Here is a 21837-nt window from a genome sequence, read left to right as displayed (position 1 = left end):
GGGCAGCTGCAGCCTGCCTGGAAAGCCAGCCCGGGGACGGGATTCTCCCCTCTGTTTGCTCTGCCCCCCCAAGTCCTCCCCTGGGCACCCTCTTACCCTCTGCTGGGTGAGCAGGGCACGCCTCTTGCTCCTCTAGGGCAGCATTGCTCCTTGCTCTGGACTGAGAGAGCCCTGGGGGCCTCCCTCATGGCTCTTGGAGAGAAGATGGGCAGAAGGATTCTGTGTGTGTGTGTGTGTGTGTGTGTGTGTGTGTGTGTGGTGGTAAATGGCTAGCATTTGTAGAGGGGAAATGCATGGGGGCAGGGGGCAGATAGGTGCCAGGGGGTGGGGCACACTGTGGCCACATCCTGCACCATCTGCATCTCTGGGACCTGTAGGGAGAGTAAGGACCTTACAGCAGCTAGAAGTGTCTCCATGACAACGGTCTGGGGCTGTGCTACTAACTCGGGCCAGTACTGCCCCCAGTCTCCCTTTCAGTTCTGAGCACCCTTCCCAGAGGCCCTGGTGCTCCCTTCTCCCTGGCCCCACGCAGTGAGGTCATGCTTGTTTCCTGTGTCCCCAGGGCCTCCCTTCATAGTGTCCCCTCCTGAGAACATCACTGTCAACATATCCCAGGATGCTCTGCTTACCTGCCGGGCGGAGGCGTATCCCGGCAACCTCACTTACACCTGGTACTGGCAGGATGAGAATGTCTACTTTCAGAAGTGAGCACCCTGCCCAGACCTCCTGGGGGCGGAGCAGCCAGGGGCCCCGGGGCCAGGCCTTTGAGCAGGAACTTGAAGGGGGTGGTCCGAGCACAGGTCCCACCTGTGAGGGCCAGTGTCTGCCCCGAGGGGCCCTGGGATGGAAGGGCTCACTGGGCTCTTCCTTGTGCGTGGGGGTGAGAGGATGTGTCGCTCCCATGATGTTCATGGAAGATCCTTACCCCCCACCCCCGCCCGTCGCCTCATTTCCTCTACAGTGACCTGAAGCTGAGAGTGCGGATCCTCATCGACGGCACCCTGATCATCTTCCGGGTGAAGCCCGAGGATGCGGGGAAGTACACCTGCGTCCCTAGCAACAGCCTGGGGCGCTCCCCCTCGGCCTCCGCCTACCTGACTGTGCAGTGTGAGTACGGGCAGGGCGAGGGCCTCAGCTGGTGGGGGTTCCAGAAGGTTCGGCGGCTGGAGGGCAGCCTCGTGTCAGGGGATGTGGGAGGAGGAATGACGGAGACGGGAAGCAAGGACAGTCCAGGCAGAGGGCCACACCTGGGACGGTCAGTTGAGGTGAAACCGGCCTCGTGGTGTCTTCCATGGGCCACATGCTGGCTACCTCACGCCAAGCTAGCCTCAGGTTGGGGTCAGGGGTCGGCAGACCTTCTGGACAAGATGCCAGCCAGAACCTGTCTCCACCTGGGATGGGACACTTGGTGGTGTTTTTTCTCAGGTGTCTGAGGTGTAGCTTGAACTTACGTGGGTTTAGATTTCCATCCATGTGGACGGTGTGAGGGCCCGGGGGACGGGCCCTTCTGGTCCAGCTCCGCCAGCACCTGGCTCCCTCCCGTGCTCCCTCGTGCTCCTTCTCCGGGGCTGCCGAGCTCCCAATGATGGAGCTGCTCTCCATGCCAGAACGATGGGGGGCTTTCTTGTGAGCACAAGCATCCAGTTTCCTGATCTTGACCACTTCAGCAGAGGCATTGCTCCCCACCCCCTGCGGGCCAGCCATTGTGAGAGAGAGCAAGATGAGCAATGAGGACGCATCTCTTCCTTTTGATTTGCTGATGGCCCTGTCACTCAGGCCACAAAGGCCCCGTTGCTGCTGTAGGTGACAGGCTCTCCATCACTTGAAGGCAGGAGAACTGAAGGCGAAGGCGGGGCATGGCAGGGTGAGGAGTGTAACTGTCTGGAGACCTGGAGTCCGCACTTGAACTGGGGACCAGTAGAACAGTGGGTGACCCCAGGAGGCGGCTCACCTTTGACCCAGCCTCGCAGAGCTGGGCGCTTCCCATCTGCATTGCATGAGTGTGGAGGTGGAGCCAGCAGGGCCCGGAGTCTCCCGGGACTCCCAAGCTCCCGTTCCTACTGCTTGCTTCCCTGTGCAATGATTCTGCTGCTTGGGGCCCAGGCATCCTCTCTCCGCTCTGCTGGCCACTGACAGCCAGGACTTTCAGCGTGCTGCATCAGGAGTCCCACGCTGCTAAGAGCTGCGAGGCCCAGGACATCAGGCCTGTCCCACCCAGACCTACAGTGGGGAAAAGCCAGGCAAGAAGCTATTATGAGCGACTTACTGTGTGCCTTGCTCGGTGCTGGACGCGCAGGGATCAAGGGGAGGGAGATGCCTCTTGGAGCAGCATCCCCGCCGGCTGATGGCATCCGTGCCGGAAGGTGGCAGCGGCAGAGGGAGGGAGCGGCGGGGGAGTCTCGGAGGGGCAATGGCTCTCCAGGGTTGGGCCCGTCCTCGGAGCCAGGGGTGCGTCCCGTCTCCCTCTCCCATCTGTCCCTTTTTATCCCCTCCCTGCCTTCGAAGAGAACCTGGGGGTGCGATTTTTCAGGTGGGTGAGGCACGGATCTTTATTTCTGCTAAAAAGCAGTGTTCAGAGTATTTCCCATTCATAAATGCTTTGGAAACCTTGGAGGAAAAGGAAAAAAAAAATAACACCCTCTACCACACAAAAGTAGGAGGCTCTGTCTAAATATATACCTCGGCCTGGTATTTATGTAATGCTGTTCTCCGAAGAGCTCCAAATGCTTGAAGGATCCCAGCTCATTCATCCTCTCCGCCTCCCTGGAAGTTCCGCGGCTTTCCCCTCGGTAGCCCTCAGGGAAGTCGGGGAAAATCCGAAGGTGATGGATGATTCACCCACGTGGCAGGATGCACGGCTCTCGCTGCTGTCCCAGGAGCCTGTCGTCGGCTCTGTGGCCTGGGCTCATGGTGCCCTCCAGCTGCACAGAAGGGAAACTGAGGCCTGGGAGGGCAGCCAGCAGAACTGACAGAGAGGACCGTCTGTGGTCCAGCCTCGCCCACCTCGTTCATAGACAGCCATTCCTCTTGGCTTAGGGTGTGAAGAAAGCAACTGGCTCGGTGATAGGACTTGAGGTCAGCAGGTGGGGGAGGGGGTGGTCAGTGTTGACTTGGAGGTTGGGAGTCGAGGGAGAGGCTGGGGAAATGGACAGGAGAGCCCCGCCCACCGGGCAGCGGTGTTCACATCTGCTGGTCTGGAGCGGGCAGCTGGGGCCTGTGTGCCTCTGGGCATTCAGAACGGAAGTGCTTGGGCATCCTGGAGGCCGGGCAGACAGACGCCTGCAGCCTGCACTGGGGTCTCAGCGTGACCTCGGGGCCAGCAGCCAGGAGGCCGGGGTTGGTACCCGTGATGGGCCCAGCACTCGGCTCCGTGTTGAGCACTGAGGACACAGTGTTTTGACTGAGTGGGTGGAGGGTGTGAAGGGCTGTACTTTGGGGAGTGCCTGGTGGCTGGACCCTTGCCTGCAGTTCTCTCTTCTTGACTTCTCTTGTGTCTTTCTCCTCTCCCACCCTCTCTAGACCCAGCCCGTGTCCTCAACATGCCCCCCGTAATCTATGTGCCCGTGGGAATTCATGGCTATATCCGCTGCCCCGTGGATGCAGAGCCGCCGGCCACCGTGGTCAAGTGGAACAAGGACGGCCGCCCCCTGCAGGTTGAGAAGGTGCTAGAGAGACACATGTGGGGTCCCCATGAGATGCACCCTCCCGACCCTAAGGGGCTGCCTCTGCGGGTCTGGGTCCTGCCAGGAACCCTCCTTGGGAGCTCTGGCAAGCATAGAGCTGCTTCCCGTGGGGGTCCGCAGCTGGCAGGGCATCGAGACACCCCACCCCAGGGCAGCTGTCTCTGCCCGGCCTGCCCCTGGGGATCCAGTGGAGCTGCCCTGCCCACGTCTGGCCCTGTGGGGGCTGACACTGGTGCGCACCCCTGACCGTTGCCCCGCTCTGCTCCCTCCGGCAGAATCTCGGTTGGACCCTGATGGAGGACGGCTCCATCCGCATCGAGGAGGCCACAGAAGAGGCCCTTGGCACCTACACCTGTGTGCCTTACAACACCTTGGGGACCATGGGCCAGTCTGCTCCCGCGCGGCTCGTCCTGAAGGTGAGGCCGGGACTGCAGGGGCCCCCGAGCTGGGTGCCCGTCATGCCCTCTCTGCCCCCCTTCACGCCCGCTGTGCTCCCTCCAGGACCCCCCGTACTTCACGGTGCTACCAGGCTGGGAGTACAGGCAGGAGGCCGGCCGGGAGCTCCTGATCCCCTGTGCTGCTGCGGGGGACCCCTTCCCTGTCATCACCTGGAGAAAGGTACCTCTGGGCCCCGGAGCTCCCAGGACGGGTGCTGGAGGGAGGGTGTCTGTTCTGGGGGACCAGGTGCCGAGGAGCCAGGGGACTTCTGGAGGGCGCCCTGGCAGAGGGCATGGAGGGGTGTAGCCCTATCCTGCAGCTCCTCCGACCCTGAAGTGTTGGTGGCTTCTCTCCTCCCCCACCCGACCCGGTCCCTCCTCTCTGCCCGGTGTCCCGCTCCCGCCCTCCTCCTTGCCCCCTTGCTTGGCCAAGGTAGGGAAGCCCAGCAGAAGCAAGCACAGCGCCCTGCCCAGCGGGAGCCTCCAGTTTCGAGCCCTGAGCAAGGAGGACCACGGCGAGTGGGAGTGCATCGCCACCAACGTGGTCACCAGCATCACTGCCAGCACCCACCTGACCGTCATCGGTACGGCCGCGGGCAGCGGGCGGTCGGGTGCTGGAGACTGTGGGTGTCTCCCCGTCAGTCCACCCTGAGCTTGAGCTCCATGGGGCGCCGGAGCCCTCTGCGGCCTCTGTAGCAAGGTTTGGGGGCCCAGCTCAGAGGAGGGGGGCTCAGTTCTTTTGGTCTGAGAGGGTCTCCACTTGGTTTCCAGGCACCAGCCCCCACGCCCCAGGCGGAGTCCGGGTCCAGGTCTCCATGACAACTGCCAACGTGTCCTGGGAGCCCGGCTACGATGGAGGATTCGAGCAGACATTCTCAGTTTGGTACGGACCTCTGTGAGTCAGCCCCGCATGCTTTGCTCTCTGCTTCTCCCTCCCCACCCCCACTTGGGTCCGTGCCTGGGTGGGTGGGGCTCTGAGGAGGAGATGGTTCTTCCCCAGACCCCACTGGAAGAGGTGTGTTGACACGGTGGCTAATGTCTTGAGGGGGGGGGTGTGTATCTGGGGGACTCTGGGCGCCCCTGTATTCCCAGCCAGAGGTTTGGGAGGCCGGTGCCTGAGCTGTCCATCGCCCTCTGCTTTCTCCCCCGCTGATCTCACTGTTGTGACCTTGTTGTGTCCTTGGCCCATTCTGCCTTTAGGTCCCCCTGACCTCTGGAGTCTGGGGGAGACTCCTGATCCCCAAGGGCATTGCGAAGCACCCCAGCCGGAAGTGCGGAAGCTGAGTTTTATCCTGCGGTCCCCTCCCCAGGGGTTACAGGACCTAGTGGGAAGGGGGACTCCCCTTCCTGGCCATGCACGTCCCCTCCAGGACCCTGTGTCTCTATGTCACGAATTTAGCCAGATTCAGCGATTTGACATCCTTGCCCAAACCTGGGGCTGGATCAAGATCAGAATGTGGCTGAGGACCAGAGGGTTAGAAAAGGGAGAGAAAGGCCACAGCCGGCCCCTCCTATCACCTTCGGATCGCCCTTCTCAACATTGCTCTCCTGAGCCACGGACTGCCATCCTGCACCATGGGCATCGCGGGGGGGGGGGGGGGGGAGGGGGGGGGCGGGGCTGAGCCCCTCACTTCTTCCTCGCGAAGGGAGAGACCTGTCTCCCCAGGGTGGGCATCCCTGCCAGACTCAACCCTGGGGAGGAGGCAGCTTCCGACCCAGAGGGAAAATCCTGGAGATTCAGGGAGAGCCCCCGATACACCTCTAACAGCGAGGAGAGCTGAGAGGGCACCCGCTCTTTCCCATTGTGGGGATGTGGGGGTATTCCCCAGACTGACATCCTGGGCACGTTGGGTACTGGACAGGCCAGCTGGGCTGAGGTGGTGAGCTGGGGGAACTCTGAGCTGCAGCCGGATCACCCCTCCCCTTAGCTCTAGGCCTCCCTGGCAGGGTGGGGGCAGGGCAGGGTTCCTAACCACCCTGCTGGCACTGCTGGGCAGCTCCCTCGCTAGGGCTGCGATGGGCGTGGCCGAGCCACCTTTGGGGATGCCAGGGGGCAGATCTGGGCATCAGTAGGGGTTTCCTTGGCTGCTGGTGGCTCTGTCCATGCTGCTGCTCACCTGTGCTGCTTTTCACTCTTCGCTCACTCGCTTTGGTGCCTGGGCAGGGAAGGGCAGATGGAAAGGTTGGGAGGTCTCCTTCCCTCCGTTCTCTCTGATGACCTCTCACTGTGTACTGACATACATTTGGCGCTTGCGTTTTGGTTTTTTTTTTTTTTTTCCTGTGCTTTTCACTGCCCCAGCTTCAACTCCTGGGCATACATAGCATTGAGCCTTCAACCTAAAGGGGAACCTGTTGGGCACCCACTAAATTGTAGCTCAGGCCTGAGAGGGCTGGATGGCATCTCAGTCCATGGGGCGACGGCTCCTCCCAATGGTGATGCCGGGCACTGCACCTATAGGAGATGCAGGTGAAGTTGGGTGGTGGGCTGTGTAGAACAGGTGTCGGGGTGACCTTCCCCTTCATTGCGGTTTCTAACCCTTAAGGCCTTAGGGAAGCTGGTCCCCACTCCGGGCAAACCCCGGGCCATCTCTGTCGTGTACCCGGGACTTAGATCCTCATCCGACTCCAACCTGGTTGGACTGAGAGAGCCCTCTGTGACTCCAGGTCCCACTGTTGGCTGTCCTTGCCAGGGTGGGCGGCTGAGGTCACCTGAGTGTCATTAGTCCTACTGTTGCCAAATGGCTCATCGTCACGGTCATGTTGTGGTACCTGCCTTGTTTCCAGTGTCCTCACTCTCTGGGCAGAGCCTCAGGGTTGTGACTAGGCTGAGATGATCCCAAAGCACAGTTGGTAACTTGACCGGTGGTTTTTTGTGTCCCCGCCCTCTCCCCCCCACCCCCCAATATTTTTATTGATTTCAAAGAAAGGAAGGGAAAGGAAAATAGAGATAGCAACATCAATGATGAGAGAGAATCATTGATTGGCTGCACACCCCATACTGGGGATCAAGCTTGCAAACTAGGCGTGTGCCCTGACCGGGAATTGAACCCTGACCTCCTGGTTCATAGGTCGACAGCTTGACCGTTGAGCTCTGCCGGCTGGGCTTGACCGGTGTTTTAAGCACGACTCACACTTAAGTGTCCCTCGTAGAAGAGGAGGTGCCATGGCGGCTGGTGATCTGGCATTGTGAGGCTTGGCCCATCGAGGTCGGATGGCCATCCTTCCTTGGCCGTGACCTCTTCCTTGAACCTGAGGAGACCAGCCCAACGCCGCCGCCTCCGGGAGGACCGTGCATGCTCTGTGTCTCCAGCATAATCCACCCACCCTCTTGTCTTTGCTCTCTCTTTGCTTTGGCCAGGATGAAGCGGGCGCAGTTTGGACCCCACGACTGGCTGTCTCTGTCAGTGCCCCCGGGACCCAACTGGCTGCTCGTGGACGCCCTGGAGCCCGAGACGGCGTACCAGTTCAGCGTCCTGGCCCAGAACAGGCTGGGGACGAGCGCCTTCAGTGAGGTGGTCACTGTGAACACTTTAGGTGAGGCTTCTCGCCTCGGTGCTGAGGGTCTTTTCCCGGAGGAGCTGGGGTGGGTCAAGGTCCCGCGTGGTCCAGGCGGTGGCAGGAAGGGTCCCGGAAGCTGACATCGCCATACCTGCTGCGTGCCAGGCGCCTTCCTGGGTGCTTTCTGCTGTCCTGTCACTAGATCTCCCGGGAGAGATTGGTTGTTCCATTTTGTAGGGCTCATCTGAATCAAAACACCACCCCTCCCACACATCATGTTTGGCCAATTCCTGTTGTGTCCTTAGCTGGACGGAGGTGGCTTTGAATTTGTCCTTCCTGGTCAGGCCACGTGTCCGCATCTTCCTGTGGCTTCACGGGTCGGGGGACTGGGAATCCTTCCTCCTCCTGTACTCCGGCCAGCACGTCCCTCTGGTCCCGGCTCCATTTGGTGGCAAGTGTGTGGCTGGTCCTGCCTTCCTGGGCTCAGTAGCCACTCCTCCCACCCAGGACCAGAGCGGGCAGCTAGGAGCAGGGGACACCATGCCAGCCTGCTTTACTGCCACCGAGGGGGCAGCAGTGCCAGTGCTAGCACTGCCTGGGGTCTCCCCGCCGCGTCTTGATTTCCCCCTGGGGTCTCCCCGCCTGGAGGGGAGCTGGAAGAGCAAACTGTGTGCGGGAGGATAGTCCTGCTTCCTTGGGAAGGGAACAAAAGATACGTCTGCAGTACTTTTGTCAAGATGCTATCTTATTAAAAAGCTAATTGGATTTAATGTGTCCTCCTTCCCTAGCTCACACTTTATTCCTTCTTCTTTTTTTAAAAAATTGATTTCAGAGATGGGAAGGGGGAGAGAGACAGAAACATCAGTGAGAGCCATAGCCGGTTTGGCTCAGTGGATAGAGCGTTGGCCTGTGGACCAAAGGGTCCCGGGTTCCATTCCGGTCATGTACCTAGGTTGCAGGCTCCTCCCTGGCCCGGACCCTGGTCCAGGTGCATGCAGGAGGTAACCAATCGATGTGTTTCTCTCACATTGATATTCTTCTCTCTCTTTCATTCTCTCTAAAAATCAATAGAAAAATATCCTCGGATGAGAATTAAAAAAAAGAAAAAAAAAAGAAACATCAATGAGAGAGAGAGAGAGACATGTATCAGCTGCCTCCTACACACCCCTTACTGAGGATCGAGCCCATAACCGGGCATGTGCCCTGACTGGGAATTGAACCAGTGACCTCTTGGTTCATGGGACGATGCTCAATCCACTGAGCCACGCTGGGAGAGCCACACCTGCCGGGCCCATTTTGTTTCTTCTGTGGAACTGGGCTCCTCCTAGATGTTGGAAGTGCTCTGGACACAGAAGCCCATGCGCTGGCCCACAGCCACGCTGCCTTGGGGCCATGGTGCCCCAGGGCCGCATGCTGAGCCAGAGATCGCGTGGACGGCGAGGCCATGGCGACCTCAGCACTGTCTCCCTTCTCTCCCGCCGCAGCATTCCCCATCACAACCCCAGAACCCCTGGTGCTGGTTACCCCACCGCGGTGCCTCACAGCCAATCGGACCCAGCAGGGCGTGCTGCTGTCCTGGCTGCCACCTGCCAACCACAGCTTCCCCATCGACCGCTACGTCATGGAGTTCCGTGTCGGAGAGCGCTGGGAGATGCTAGACGATGCCATCCCAGGCACCGACGGAGACTTCTTTGCCAAGGATCTGTCCCAGGTAAGCAAGCACTGGGCTTCCCCTGCTGCTGCTTCCCAAATCCCGGAAGTGACAGAACTCCCGGAGTCACTGGAAGCTTTGACTGACCCGACGCAAATCTGTGAAGTCTAGCCGCGGACTGACGGACCACACACCCTGTTCATGCTCTCGCCCAGAGCTGCCCACGGTGACTGAGGTTCCCCAGACTCAGGACCAGCTCTCCCAGGGGCAGTGGGGGTTGTATCACTGAGGGGTTTCTCCAAGTGCAGACACACAAGCGAGGGCTGCCTCCTGTACACCCCCTACTGGGGATCGAGTCTGCAACCCGGGCATGCGTCCTGACCAGGAATTGAACCTGGACTCTTCAGTCTGCAGGCCAATGCTCTATCCACTGAGCCAGACTGGCTAGGGCAGAGTTATTTTTCTTCTTTTTTTAAAAATATATTTTATTGATTTTTTAAAATATATTTTATTGATATTTCACAGAGAGGAGGAAGGGAGAGAGAGAGAGAGAGCTAGAAACATCGATGAGAGAGAAACATCGACCAGCTGCCTCTTGCACAACCCCTACCGGGGATGTGCCTGCAACCTAGGTACATGCCCTTGACCGGAATCGAACCCGGGACCTTTCAGTCCTCAGACCGACGCTCTGCCACTGAGCCAAACCGGTTTCGGCCAGAGTTATTTTTCTATCACCAGACCTTAGCTCCTTGCTGGAAGCCTAACTACGATGGACAGGATTTCCCAGGACAGATTTTAGCTTTACCCTTTACCAGTTCAGAGCCTGGGGCATACATTATCCTTTTCCAGCCGATCTCCTTTAGGAATAGACTGTCTTGCCCACCTTCTGTCTCCCTTCCCTGGACACTCAGGGCTGGAATTGGCTCGTGGCTCCTGAGATCCTGAGTGTTTCCCTTTCCGCCTTTCCTCTCTGTGACCTCACTTCACATCAGCCGTGGTCAGAGTATTTACACCACAGCAATTGGCAAAGACTACAAATTAGAACAATTTTTTCTTTTTTCTTTTCTTTTTTTTTCTTTTCACTTGAGAGCTGGTTGTTACACACTTCGGGACCACTGCTTTGGGTGCCGTGTTCCAAGACATGCGGTGTTCCAAGACATGTCGTCCTGGCAGGGTCAATGGTGTGTGGTCGGTGGTAGGTCCGTGGCAGGCCAGTGGCCGCTCAGGTCCCTGGCTGATGGGTGTTGTCCCTGTGGCTGTAGGACACCTGGTATGAGTTCCGGGTTTTGGCCGTCATGCAGGACCTGGTCAGCGAGCCCAGCAACATCGCCGGCGTCTCCAGCACAGGTACTTGGGGGTGGGGGTTCTTTTACAGCTTCGGGGACACAGCACAGAGCCACGGAGTCAGGTCCATGCTCCTGCTTCCATGGGTGGGATTTTTCCATCTTGAGCTGTGCTGGTCACAGTGTCTGTAAGGAAGCTGCACAGAGGAAGTTAGCAAATCTTCTCATACTGTTGTCAGAAAGAACTGGATTAAGTTCTTTTTCTTTCTTTTTAAAAATATATTTTTATTTCAGAGAGGAGGGGAGAGGGAGAGAGGGGAGAGGAAAAACATCAATGTTGAGAGAGAACCATTGATCGGCTGCCTCCTGCACGCCCCTACTGGGGATCGAGTCTGCAACCCGGGCATTCGCCCTGACCGGGAATTGATTCTGGGGTCGTTCAGTTTGTAGGCCGACGCTCTATCCACTGAGCCAAACTGGCTGGGGCAGAGTTATTTCTCTCTCAACTCCATTTCCTCCCATGTGACCCTCTGTAATGGGTGGGACCAGAGCAGGGACCACAGGTCGCCACGCATCCACTGAGCGCCTGCTGTAAGACCGCTGTATAATGATGGTGCTTTTATTTGGAAAACTGCTGTTGGGTGGTGTTGCCCTTCACTTCTTCCTCTGCCTAGATGTTTTTCAGGCTCAAGAAAGCCCCCTTCTGGCATTTTTTCAATTTTACCTTTTTTTTTTTTGCCTCTGGTCTCATGTCTACACATCTTTCTCCAGCCACAGTGTCTGAAACCTGCAGTTCCTCTCTGTCTCCCCGTGGAGCGGCTCCCTTGGTTCCCTAGACTCAGGACCAGCTCTGGGGCAGCGGGGGGAGGCGCTTGTTTAGTGAGAAAGCATGGGCACCATTTCCATGGGCACTGCTCCCTGGGGGGCCAGCTAGCAAGGAGCTTGGCCAAGTTGGGGGGGGGGTGGGCAGGGGAGGACAGATGTGGCATGAGAGCATCGGGTGGAGTGGAGGTGACTTGTGACTTCTGTGCTCCGTGGGCTTTTAAAAATTTTATTTATTTTATTTAAGAAAATATAATCTCGTGTGTGTGTGTGTGTGTGTGTGTGTGTGTGTGTATACGTATATATATACATATGTATATTTAAAATATATTTTATTGATTTTAGAGAGGAAGGGAGAGAGATAGAGAGAGATAGAAACATCAATGATGAGAGAGAATCATTGATTGGCTGCCTCCCACACTGGGGATCGAGCCCACAACCTGGGCATGTGCCTTGACCAGGAATTGAACCATGACCTCCTGGTTCATAGGTTGACACTCAACCACTGAGCCACACTGGCTGGGCTTAAGCACTAGATCAGTATTATCACCCCCACAGGGTAAGGTATTGATGCTCTTTCCTCTTTACTAGCTATGTGGTGGCCCCCTGGCTGTAATCCATGCAACCCTCCTTGTGGCTGGAGCCCGAGTCTGAGCCTTAGGTTATGTGTAAGGCCCATCACGTAGGTGGCTGGGTGTCAGAGTGGGCAGGGCCTCTGGAAGGGGATGCCTCCCAGGACTCCATGCCCCTCCCCGCAGACATCTTCCCCCAGCCGGACCTGACGGATGACGGCCTGGCGCGGCCTGTGCTGGCTGGCATCGTAGCCACCATCTGCTTCCTGGCGGCCGCCATCCTCTTCAGCACCCTGGCCGCCTGCTTTGTCAACAAGCAGCGCAAGCGTAAGCTCAAGCGCAAAAAAGGTGGGTGTGGTCCCCACCCCCTGCTCTACCCGGCCTGGGTTCAGAGGCTCCCTGTTAGGAGAGACGGCCTGTGTGTAGTGTGGGGCCCCTTGAGTAGAGGGTAGAGTTGCCAGGGGGACTTGATTTGAACAAAGGAGAAAGGACATGGGGACCGTGGGTGAGGCTGGAGGAGGCAAGCGCCTGGGGTGGGGACGGGCTCCCTCACGGCTCAGCTCTGGGCCCTGTCGGCGCTGGCGTGTGTTTTGGTGTCTCGGCCTCAGCAGGTCTCCCCCTCTCTCCTTCCAGACCCTCCGCTCTCCATCACTCACTGCAGGAAGAGCCTGGAGTCCCCGTAAGTGCCCCGGCCCAGCCCCGGGGGACACGCTGCTTGTGGACGGTCAGGGTGGACGGTCAGGGTGTGACAGTGGGCAGTCCTCCTCGCTCAGCCCATCGCGGCTCTTCTCCGCTGGTTACTGCCGGTTGATCTCGCTGTTCCCCTGCAGAAGGAGCCCAGAACCCATTTCTCTTTGACTTCGGAGTGTAGTTCTGTTATTTATTTATTTATTTTTTTGGTCATCCTAACTGATTTGCCTTCTGAGTATGTTTGCGTTGTAATATTATAATGAGCTTGCTTTCCGCGAGCAACCTGGGAGTGAAGTTGCAGGTGGGACTGGATAGAGCACAGCAAACCGTGGGGCGGAGCGGAATAGAAGTAGAAATGCGGGTACTCACTCAGAAAGCACACCTAGACAAATTGAGAAGGTTGGCCCAAGAGTTTCATGCCAAACTATGCAGTCTTGTTCCCTAGTCCTGTCTTCCCAGGCCATTGTGGTTGGTGGTTGCTAAAGGCACACCAAGGAGTAATGGCCCGTGTGTCCCCTGCCTCACCCTCCTGCTCTCCGTCTGTCCCCACAGCCTGTCCTCGGGCAAGGTGAGCCCAGAGAGCATCCGGACGCTCCGGCCCCCCTCCGAGTCCTCCGACGACCAGGGCCAGCCCGCAGCCAAGAGGATGCTGAGCCCCAGCCGGGAGAAGGAGCTCTCCTTGTACAAGAAGACCAAGAGGGCCATCAGCAGCAAGAAGTACAGCGTGGCCAAGGCGGAGGCCGAGGCCGAGGCCACGACGCCCATCGAGCTCATCAGCAGAGGCCCCGACGGCCGTTTTGTGATGGGGCCCTCCGAGGTGGAGCCCGCCGTGAAGGGCAGGCGCATCGAGGGCTTTCCCTTTGCGGAGGAGACGGACATGTACCCCGAGTTCCGCCAGTCTGACGAGGAGAATGAGGACCCCCTGGTGCCCACCTCGGTGGCTGCCCTGAAGTCCCAGCTGACCCCTCTGTCGTCCAGCCAGGAGTCCTACCTGCCTCCACCAGCATACAGCCCCCGGTTCCAGCCCCGAGGGCTGGAGGGCCCCGGCGGCCTGGAGGGGCGGCTCCAGGCCACAGGCCAGGCCCGGCCGCCCGCCCCCCGGTCCTTCCACCACGGCCAGTACTATGGGTACCTGAGCAGCAGCAGCCCCGGGGAGGTGGAGCCGCCACCGTTCTACATGCCGGAAGTGGGCAGCCCCCTGAGCTCGGTCATGTCCTCCCCGCCCCTGCACTCGGAGGGGCCCTTCGGCCACCCCACCATCCCCGAGGAGAACGGAGAGAACGCATCCAACAGCACGCTGCCCTTGACTCAGACCCCCACGGGCGGGCGCTCCCCGGAGCCCTGGGGCCGGCCGGAGTTCCCCTTCGGGGGCCTGGAAACCCCGGCCATGATGTTCCCCCACCAGCTGCACCCCTGTGATGTGGCCGAGAGTCTGCAGCCCAAGGCCTGCCTCCCCCGAGGACTGCCCCCCTCCTCCCTCCAGGTGCCCTCGGCCTACCCGGGCATCCTGTCTCTGGAGGCGCCGAAGGGTTGGGCAGGCAAGTCGCCGGGCAGAGTCCCCGCACCAGTGCCCCCCGCCGCCAAGTGGCAGGACAGACCCGTGCAGCCGCTGGTGAGCCAAGGGCAGCTAAGACATACCAGCCAAGGTATGGGCATCCCTGTGCTGCCTTACCCCGAGCCCGCCGAGCCGGGGGGACACGGTGGCCCCAGCACATTCGGCCTGGACACCCGGTGGTACCAGCCGCAGCCCCGGCCCCGGCCCAGCCCCCGGCAGGTCAGGCGCGCCGAGCCCAGTTTACATCAAGTGGTGCTACAGCCCTCTCGGCTCTCGCCTCTGACCCAAAGCCCCCTCAGCTCCCGCACCGGCTCCCCGGAGCTGGCCGCCCGGGCCCGGCCTCGCCCCGGCCTCCTGCAGCAGGCCGAGATGTCTGAGATCACCCTCCAGCCGCCGGCCGCTGTCAGCTTCTCCTGCAAGTCCACGCCGTCCACGGGCTCCCCGTCCCAGAGCAGCCGCAGCGGGAGCCCCAGCTACCGGCCCGCCGTGGGCTTCACCACTCTGGCCACGGGCTACCCCTCCCCTCCTATGGGCCCCGCGGGGCCTGCGGACAAGTTGGATGTGTTTGGACAGACGCCTTCCCCCCGAAGGATGGGGGAGGAGCTGCTCAGACCAGAGCCCCCCCCACCACAGTTACCTACTTCAGGGTGAGTGTGAGCTGGTTTCTCCCGCCCACCTTCACCTGGTCATTCTCCCGCCCCCCCCCCCCCCCCCCCCCGCCCTCACCCCGCCCTCCACCATCCATCAACCAGAATGACAGGGCTTGTCTGGAATTGCTGCAGCATCCCTGTGGGGGGGGGGAGTGGGTTCTGGTCTTGGCATCAGCAGGGTGTGGCCAGTTGTGGTGGGATGGGGCTTACCTGCCCAGGTACCCTGCCAGGAGCAGGAGGGATCTTCTCCACCAGCCCAGGGCTCTCAGGAGTGGGCACACATGGCCCAGGGGAGGGGCATGGCCTGCCCCAGGGAGCCGTCACCCCGGTTCCTGGTGGAGTGGAGAGCTCACCAGGTCCCTGGGATCCTGGCTTTAGGGGTGGTGCCACGGTTTGCCCAGAGACCTCACATCCAGGCTCCTTTGCTTCCCAGCCCCTCCTCCTTGCTTGGCAGGATCCTGAAGCCTGGCCTCCCTGGACCCCCAGGCCAGGGGCTCCCCTCTCCAAACCCTGCCCTTAGTGGCCTGGGGAGCTCTGGGCCCCTCCCACAGCCTCTCCCGGGGGGTGGGGGGGGGCATATCCTGGAGGCTGGGGGCCAGATCTCAGGCTGTGAATCAGGTGCCCGGAACCACACACCCCACCCCAACCTGTGTGCCTCGCAGGAAGCTGCAGACAGACAGACAGACAGACAAGCTCCTGCGATCAGCCTGCCTGAGAGAGCACACTCTAAACAGCTGGTGTTCCAGGTACCAGTCAGCCTGGACGCCTGTCTGTGCCTTTCTCTGTCTTTCTCCTCTTCCTCCTCTTCCTCCTCCTCCTCCTCCTCTTCCTCCTCCTTGTGCTTCCTCCTCAAGTCTGTCTTTCTGTCTGTCTTTCTTCCTTCTCCATCTTCTCTGGGTTGCCCCAACTTCCTCAGAAGAGCCTGCAATGTCTTGGTAATACCCCCAGCCCCCCTACCTCTCCTTCCTCTTCCCCCCCCCCGACCCCTCCCTCCCTCTTTCTTTCTAGTTCCGTCCTTTGGTCTCTCTTGGTGTGGCTGCCTGTGTGGGGCGCCCAGCTCCAGAGGAGCTGGCCTGGTGGTAGGCAGGATGGGTGGCGGTTGAGGAGGAGCCCAGAGCCCTTCCCTTGCCCCACTCACCCCCACCCTGTCCGGTACCTGGAAGTGCAAGCCTCCCCCCCCCCCCCCCTGCTCCTGGGAGTGGAGGAGAGCTCCAGCCGGCGCCAGGCCAGGCGGGGCGCGTGGTTGCGTGGTGCCTGTGGTGTCTGCGGAGATGCTGTGGGCGCAGCCCTGTCGTCCGCTTTGCAGCGCGCTCATCTGCTCTGTCCCATCGTTGGTCTGGTTCTCTGTCTCTCTCCTCTCCTGCCCTCACCCCATTCTCTGGCCTCCTTGTCGGTTCTCTGGTCCCCGTGCTCCCCCTCCTCCCCTCTGGGTGTGCGTGGGTGGTTCCCCACGGCCCGTGTTGATAACTGCTTTGTTTCTGATTGATCTCAGCTATCTGGGCAGTGTTGTCGAGACAAGCCTCTCCTCAGCTCAATAGGTAAGGGTGCTCGGCGGCCGGGGGGCGGGGGGCGGACAGGCGGACGGGGCTTCGGCAGGGCCATCGCTTCCTCTACAGGGGAATCCAGACCATGTCCCTTCACCCCCCTCAGTGGGGGCGGCAGCCTCTGCTCCCCGAATCCCACGGCTTCTGGGTTCCCCCATCACGCTGCTCCAACAGCCCCCCCCAGGCCACGCTCGGGCACTGCCTCGCTGCAGCTTCTCGCCCCGCCCGCCCCACATGCCAAGCTCTCTCCCATAGCCGCCCTGCAGTCTCCTCACTCAGACACCTTGCCATTCTGCTGCCCACACACCCAGAGCTGCCCGGAGGCCCCTCGGGGCCCTGCATGCACCTGAGGGGCCCACAGTGCTAAGACCTGCTTGGCCTCTCTATACCCTTGACCATCAGTCCGGGGCCACACTGGTACCAGAACACCCACCCTCTCTCTGCCCTGTTTTCCCAGCAGCCTCAGGTAGAGCACCTCTTCTCCCGGGACCCCCAAACTCAGACCTTCCCTGGGGTGGCTGGCCCCTCGCTGTCTTCCTGGGGTCTTACGAATAGTTGGTCCCCTCAGAGAGTACAGGATTGGGGTGCGGCCCAGCTCCTTCCCTCGGCCACGGACGAGGTCCTCCTTAGGACCAGGCCACCGCGGTCCTCTGAGGGCAGGGCCGGGAAACGCCCCCACGTCCATGCTCCTTGCATTCTGCTGCCTGCCCTTGGCTGTTGCAAGGCTGAGCTGTGGATCTTGCCCTTAGTGTCATACGGCTCTCAAGGGCCCCGTGACAACCACTCCTGACCTTGAGTCGCAGCTGCAGGGAGTCCGGGAAGCTCAGAAGAGGTTTCCCAGGCCGGGGGTTGAGGTGGCAGGAGACACACACTCCCCCGGAGATGGAGGCCTGCACTCCTCCTCGCTGTCCATCGGGGTGGCTCCTTCCGGGAGGGGGCCTTAGGCACTGGGCGTGCAGAGGGTATCAAGTCTCTTAAAAAGGCTGTCAGGGTTACGCGAGGCTTGCTCTCGGGGTGCGAAGGCCCCTCTGGCGCCCCGGCTGCCGCGGGTGGAAGCGGTGCCTCCCAGTGCCACCTGAGAGGTCCGGGGGGCTGGCCGTGCTCACTCAGGACTGACGTTTGCAGTCAGAAGGAAGGCGTCCCATGGTGAGGGTGCTGTGCCATTTCTGTACAATCTACAGCTAGAAAAGGGCCAGCAGCCCGGAGGCCCTGGGACGGCGTGTGGCATGCAGCCTGCTGGGGCCCCCGTGCGCATTGGGAGGACGTGCAGGGTCAGAGGTCTTTGTGAGCTAGGGCCTCCGTGGCCTGAGGGTGCACGCTCCAGAGGGGCAGACTGGGCTGTCCTCCATCTCCAGCCCTCCCTCCCTGCCGCCCAGTGATGGCCCCGCTGTCACCCCCCCGAGAGGTCACAGCTCCAGAACCAGCTCTCACCCCACTCCTGGAAAGTGCTGGACCCCTCCCCTCCCCCAGCTGTTGGGCCCTCCGCCCCCTTTGTTCCCACCGTGTCAGATCTGAGAGAGCAGAGCTACCCTACTCTCCGCCATGGCAAAGCCAGCAGCCAGGGGCCACACGAGAGAGCATTGTTCCTGGGGTCTGGCCAGCACCCCGCCTAGGGGAGTCAGACCTCCCACAGCCTCGGAGTAGACCTTGCCGGCGCTGGGCTGCGGGTGCTGGGCTGCGGGAGCCGCCACGCCGCCTGCTTGCTGCGGGCTTCCCCGGGTGCGGTCGCTGCGGGCCATTGGGAGGCGCAGGCTCCTCGTCAGATGCTGTCCTCACGCTGGCCTTTGCATGTGTCTCCACTCGGTCTTGCTTGGAGATGTGACACGTCTTGTCTACGTCCGTTCTAGCTCTGTTTCCTCCAGTCGCTTCCCTGTTCCTTCTCCCCACACCTGCAGGTGTCTCTCCCCCCCCCCCCCATTCCTCCTCTTCCCCTCTCTCCCTCCACCTCTTTCCTCCTCTTCCCACCTTCCTCTCAACACGGGGTATTTGTGAATGGCTGGGAGGCTGAGGGGTTTTTCTCTGGGACCAGTCGTTGCACCCCTACCCTCATAGCTCCCTCTGATCCCCTTCCCTTTTCATACTGACTTTGGCCTCCATTGCCCATGCAGGTGGGTCTGGGAGCGTGGAGGGGTCCCCTTTTACTAGGGGAGCCCTGGGAAGGCGCTCCCATTTGGAACAAGCTTCTGACTTGTGAGGCCAAGCACTTGGCTGGTGCCCTGATCCCTCTAGAAACGGACCATCTGTGGGCAGAGCGGAGCGGCTGCCAGCCAGGCGCCTGGCTTTCTGCTCTGTACCAGCACTTTTCCTTGGCTACACCGTGACTGTGTGAGGATTCCCTCAGCCTGCCAACCGCCTAACCAGCCACGCCGGGCCCGCTCTCAGGCAGTTAGGTAGAGGAGGCAAGTGGTCTTCAAATCGTGTGTCTGCCTGGTGACGGGAGGTGGCTCTGAGAATTGTGTCCTCATGGCCCGCGCTCTGGGCATTAAGGGCAGGACATACCCTTAATGGATTTGGATTTTGACTTTCCTGTTCTGTGGTTTGCTTACATTTGAACCAGGAGGTCTTTTTCTCCACTCCTCTGGGTCAGCATAGAGCAAGCAGCTAAGGGAAGCTTAGCTAAATGGTGATGACTTGGATTTTGTATGGATTTTATGAAGAAAGAGAAAGAGAGAGAGAGAGTGTTCAAGTCAGTTCCAGGCATTTTGCTGGTTCTGACCTACAGAAAAATGCTATTGGCAGTGTCTGGGAGAGACGATAAGGCAGGTCAGGAGAATCCCTAAGCCTTCACCATTCAGTAACGCTCCGACTCCTTGGGAGACGGAGCGCCCAGAGCTTGCCGATTCCTGGATGCTGGAGCGGAAGGGACTGGTTAGGAACGGGACTGGGAGCTCAGCTTCCTGGAGAGCCCAGGGCTGGATTCTGTCCTGATAGGGAACCTGCAAGCCAACCTCAGGTGCACTTGCCATCTTTATATGACACCATCACCCTGGGCCTCAATACCTGGAAGTGCCCCAGGTGAGCTTGACCTTGATGGGGACATGGTCACCCTCCTAGAAAAGGGAGGCGATTTGATTCCAAAGGGCTTGGCAGGTGGTGGACGAAGCTGGCTGGAGCACGTGTCACATATCTTTTCTGTGTAATTCGCTAAAAAGAAAGACCCATTTTGCCCTCCTCCCTCCTTCCTGTCCTGCTGGACACTTGCTTGTGGGTTTTTTTTTCCTGCCTCTGGAGAGTCTCTTGTCATGGTCCTGCGCTTGAGGACTGAGTCCAAAGTGGGAACGGGTGACCGGCATATGTCCTGCAAGGGCCCGAGCTTGGCTGTTTCCCCAAGAGAAAATGAGCTTATCCTCCTCAGCGGATCATGACTATTGGGGAGTTTTTGCCTGGAGCAGCCAGCATTGCCCCACCCCAAGTGTGTCTCACCCCTGCTCTGCCCCAACTGCTGAGACTGTCAGTGAGGACCTCAGCGGGTTCCTTCTGCCGCGTGGAAGCAGGACTTTTCTCTGCCGTGACTTCTCTACCCGCTTTATTAGGAAGAATTTGGAAAAATAGGGTCGGCTGGGGCTGAGAATCTTGGCTCTATCCCGTAGTCACTGGGGAAATTGGACAAGCTACCTGGCCTCACTCCTCAGTTTCTCCATCTGAAAAATGGGCCCACTGTGTAGTGTTTACCCCTGAGGGTTGCTGTAAGGATGAAAGAACATTGTTGTAGAGAACGTAGGTCAGTGCCTGGCCTGGTAAGTGGTAAATAGATGCTACGTGACTACAAAACGGGAATAGTGACAATTTGTGGATTGTGATAATGAAAACATCCCTGGAGGTGTCACTTGGCTTACAGAATCCCTAGAATTGGTAAGAGTCTCTTGAGCCCTGATGTGGGATGCCCTTAAGCACTGCTTTCTGAGCCCACTTGCCACTCAGACCACGTATCGCTCACTGTCTGTGGTCCCTCTCCGGAGGCTGGCTGGGCCCTGGAGACAAGTAGACCAAACAGCAGGCGTAGACCTTCAGCAGCACACAGAAACCTTAGTCAAGGCTGAGAAGGGGTGAGGGCACCTCACCAGCACTGGAGCGTCATGCCCCACCTGCCGGAGCCATCTCCACCCTGTGCCCGCCTCCCCCTTCCCTTCCAGCTGTTGCCGTGAGGATCTCTGTGGGTAGAGTGCGGGGCTGGTGAAGGAGGAAGGAATGGGGGATTGGCAGGTTGGGTGTTTGCGGGGGGAGGCCTGTCTGCTCATGGTGAGTTGGACCTTGGACCGAGTGCCTTTGTGCGCATGGAGGGTGGGGCTTCTTAGCTCCGTGCTGTCAGGGGGGTCCGTGGAAGATCAAGACGTGGCCTCTGACCTGAACTTGGGAGGCGCTTCCCGATCCCTTATTTACTGAAGGGCGATGGAGCGATGCCATCCATCAATGAAGATGAAGGTTGCTTCACTGCCAATTCTTGCAGGAAACCCCAGAGGCCAGAGGCATGTCCACGTTCGTGTGTAAGTTTCTTCTCTCACCTTCCCACAAAGACGACCCCACGTGGGGGCAATGCAGCTGCCATCTTCCCGACCCTTCTCATGGTTTAACAATGCCTCCAACTGCTTCCTCACCACTGGGGATGTCTTTCCCCGTCACAGGGCATCTGTCAGGATTCACCGCAGACCAGTTGTGTTGGAGCTGGAAGGGGGAGCTGAGAGGGCTGAGGCAAGAGTGCAGTTCCCCGTGACCCTGGGACCGCTTATGGTTGCCGGCACTGCGGGGGGAAAGAGTGACCTTTGTTCCTCAGGCCCCTACGTTGTGAAGAAACGCCATTGATAACGCATCTTCTAGATTTTCTTCTTTTACGGCTCATTCTCTCACAGATAGTCACAGACAGTCGTCCTCCCGGCTCTCTTTGGTCCCCTCTGTCACCTGGGCTGCACGGCTTCACTTAAATCCCATTGACTTCGTTCTAATCATGCGTTTGGTCTGCCAGGCACGTGGCACTGTCCGCTGGGCTGGCTGGGAGAGAGGCCACGATGTGTGGTCTCCTCACCCAACAACCTCTGTTTCTCCCTTGCATCTTAAAATAGAGAGACTCATGGGATTCTTGCTGCAGTAGTTAAGGGCTTTGCGAGGCTGCCGGATTTGGACACTCTCACCATCGCAATCCACTTCTCCCTTTCGTTTCTTCTCTCGCATGATGGAAGGAGTCTGAGCCCAGCCTGCGGAGGGTCAGGGAGGTATCGGAGGCGGTGCTGTTAGCTTCGAGGTTCTCCCAGAGGCTCGTGAATGGAGAGCAGGAGCCTGGAGGCGGGTTTCTCGTTGGGCGCTGGCAGCCTCTTCTCTGGAGGGGGACAGTGGATGTGGGTTGGGTGCCCATATCCCGCTATAATCTGCACTTTCCCTTTTCCCTTAAAGGTCTCGATTGTGATGACTTCTCAGAACTTCAGATGCCGAAGCGGCTTCCTTCTCCGACCTCACTCCT

At 59.5% G+C, this 21837-nt stretch overlaps 1 protein-coding gene across 5 annotated transcripts in view; it reads left to right on the top strand.

The window, feature by feature from the left end:
* The window catches only part of IGSF9B (immunoglobulin superfamily member 9B), a 52293-nt gene that overhangs the window by 18829 nt on the left and 11627 nt on the right, over window positions 1-21837 (top strand). For 2 of the 5 annotated variants that reach the window (XM_084868257.1, XM_084868255.1), the window contains exons 6-18: window positions 563-704; window positions 962-1107; window positions 3520-3662; window positions 3959-4099; window positions 4185-4301; window positions 4554-4704; window positions 4892-5015; window positions 7479-7654; window positions 9103-9329; window positions 10532-10616; window positions 12133-12294; window positions 12580-12625; window positions 13189-14838. In XM_084868257.1, coding sequence (XP_084724383.1) covers window positions 563-704; window positions 962-1107; window positions 3520-3662; window positions 3959-4099; window positions 4185-4301; window positions 4554-4704; window positions 4892-5015; window positions 7479-7654; window positions 9103-9329; window positions 10532-10616; window positions 12133-12294; window positions 12580-12625; window positions 13189-14838 — 3310 coding nt within the window. Of the gene's footprint in view, window positions 1-562; window positions 705-961; window positions 1108-3519; window positions 3663-3958; window positions 4100-4184; window positions 4302-4553; window positions 4705-4891; window positions 5016-7478; window positions 7655-9102; window positions 9330-10531; window positions 10617-12132; window positions 12295-12579; window positions 12626-13188; window positions 14839-15503; window positions 15588-16333; window positions 16380-21837 lie in introns of all 5 variants that reach the window. The other 3 variants (XM_084868258.1, XM_084868259.1, XM_084868256.1) reach the window with 3 other exon arrangements.

This window comes from Pipistrellus hanaki, assembly GCF_964339955.1.
Source record: "Pipistrellus hanaki genome assembly, chromosome: 19".
NCBI classification, from domain to species: Eukaryota; Metazoa; Chordata; class Mammalia; order Chiroptera; family Vespertilionidae; genus Pipistrellus; species Pipistrellus hanaki.
The sequence above is the reverse complement of the archived record's forward strand: the minus strand, read 5'-3'. Positions and strand labels throughout refer to the sequence as shown.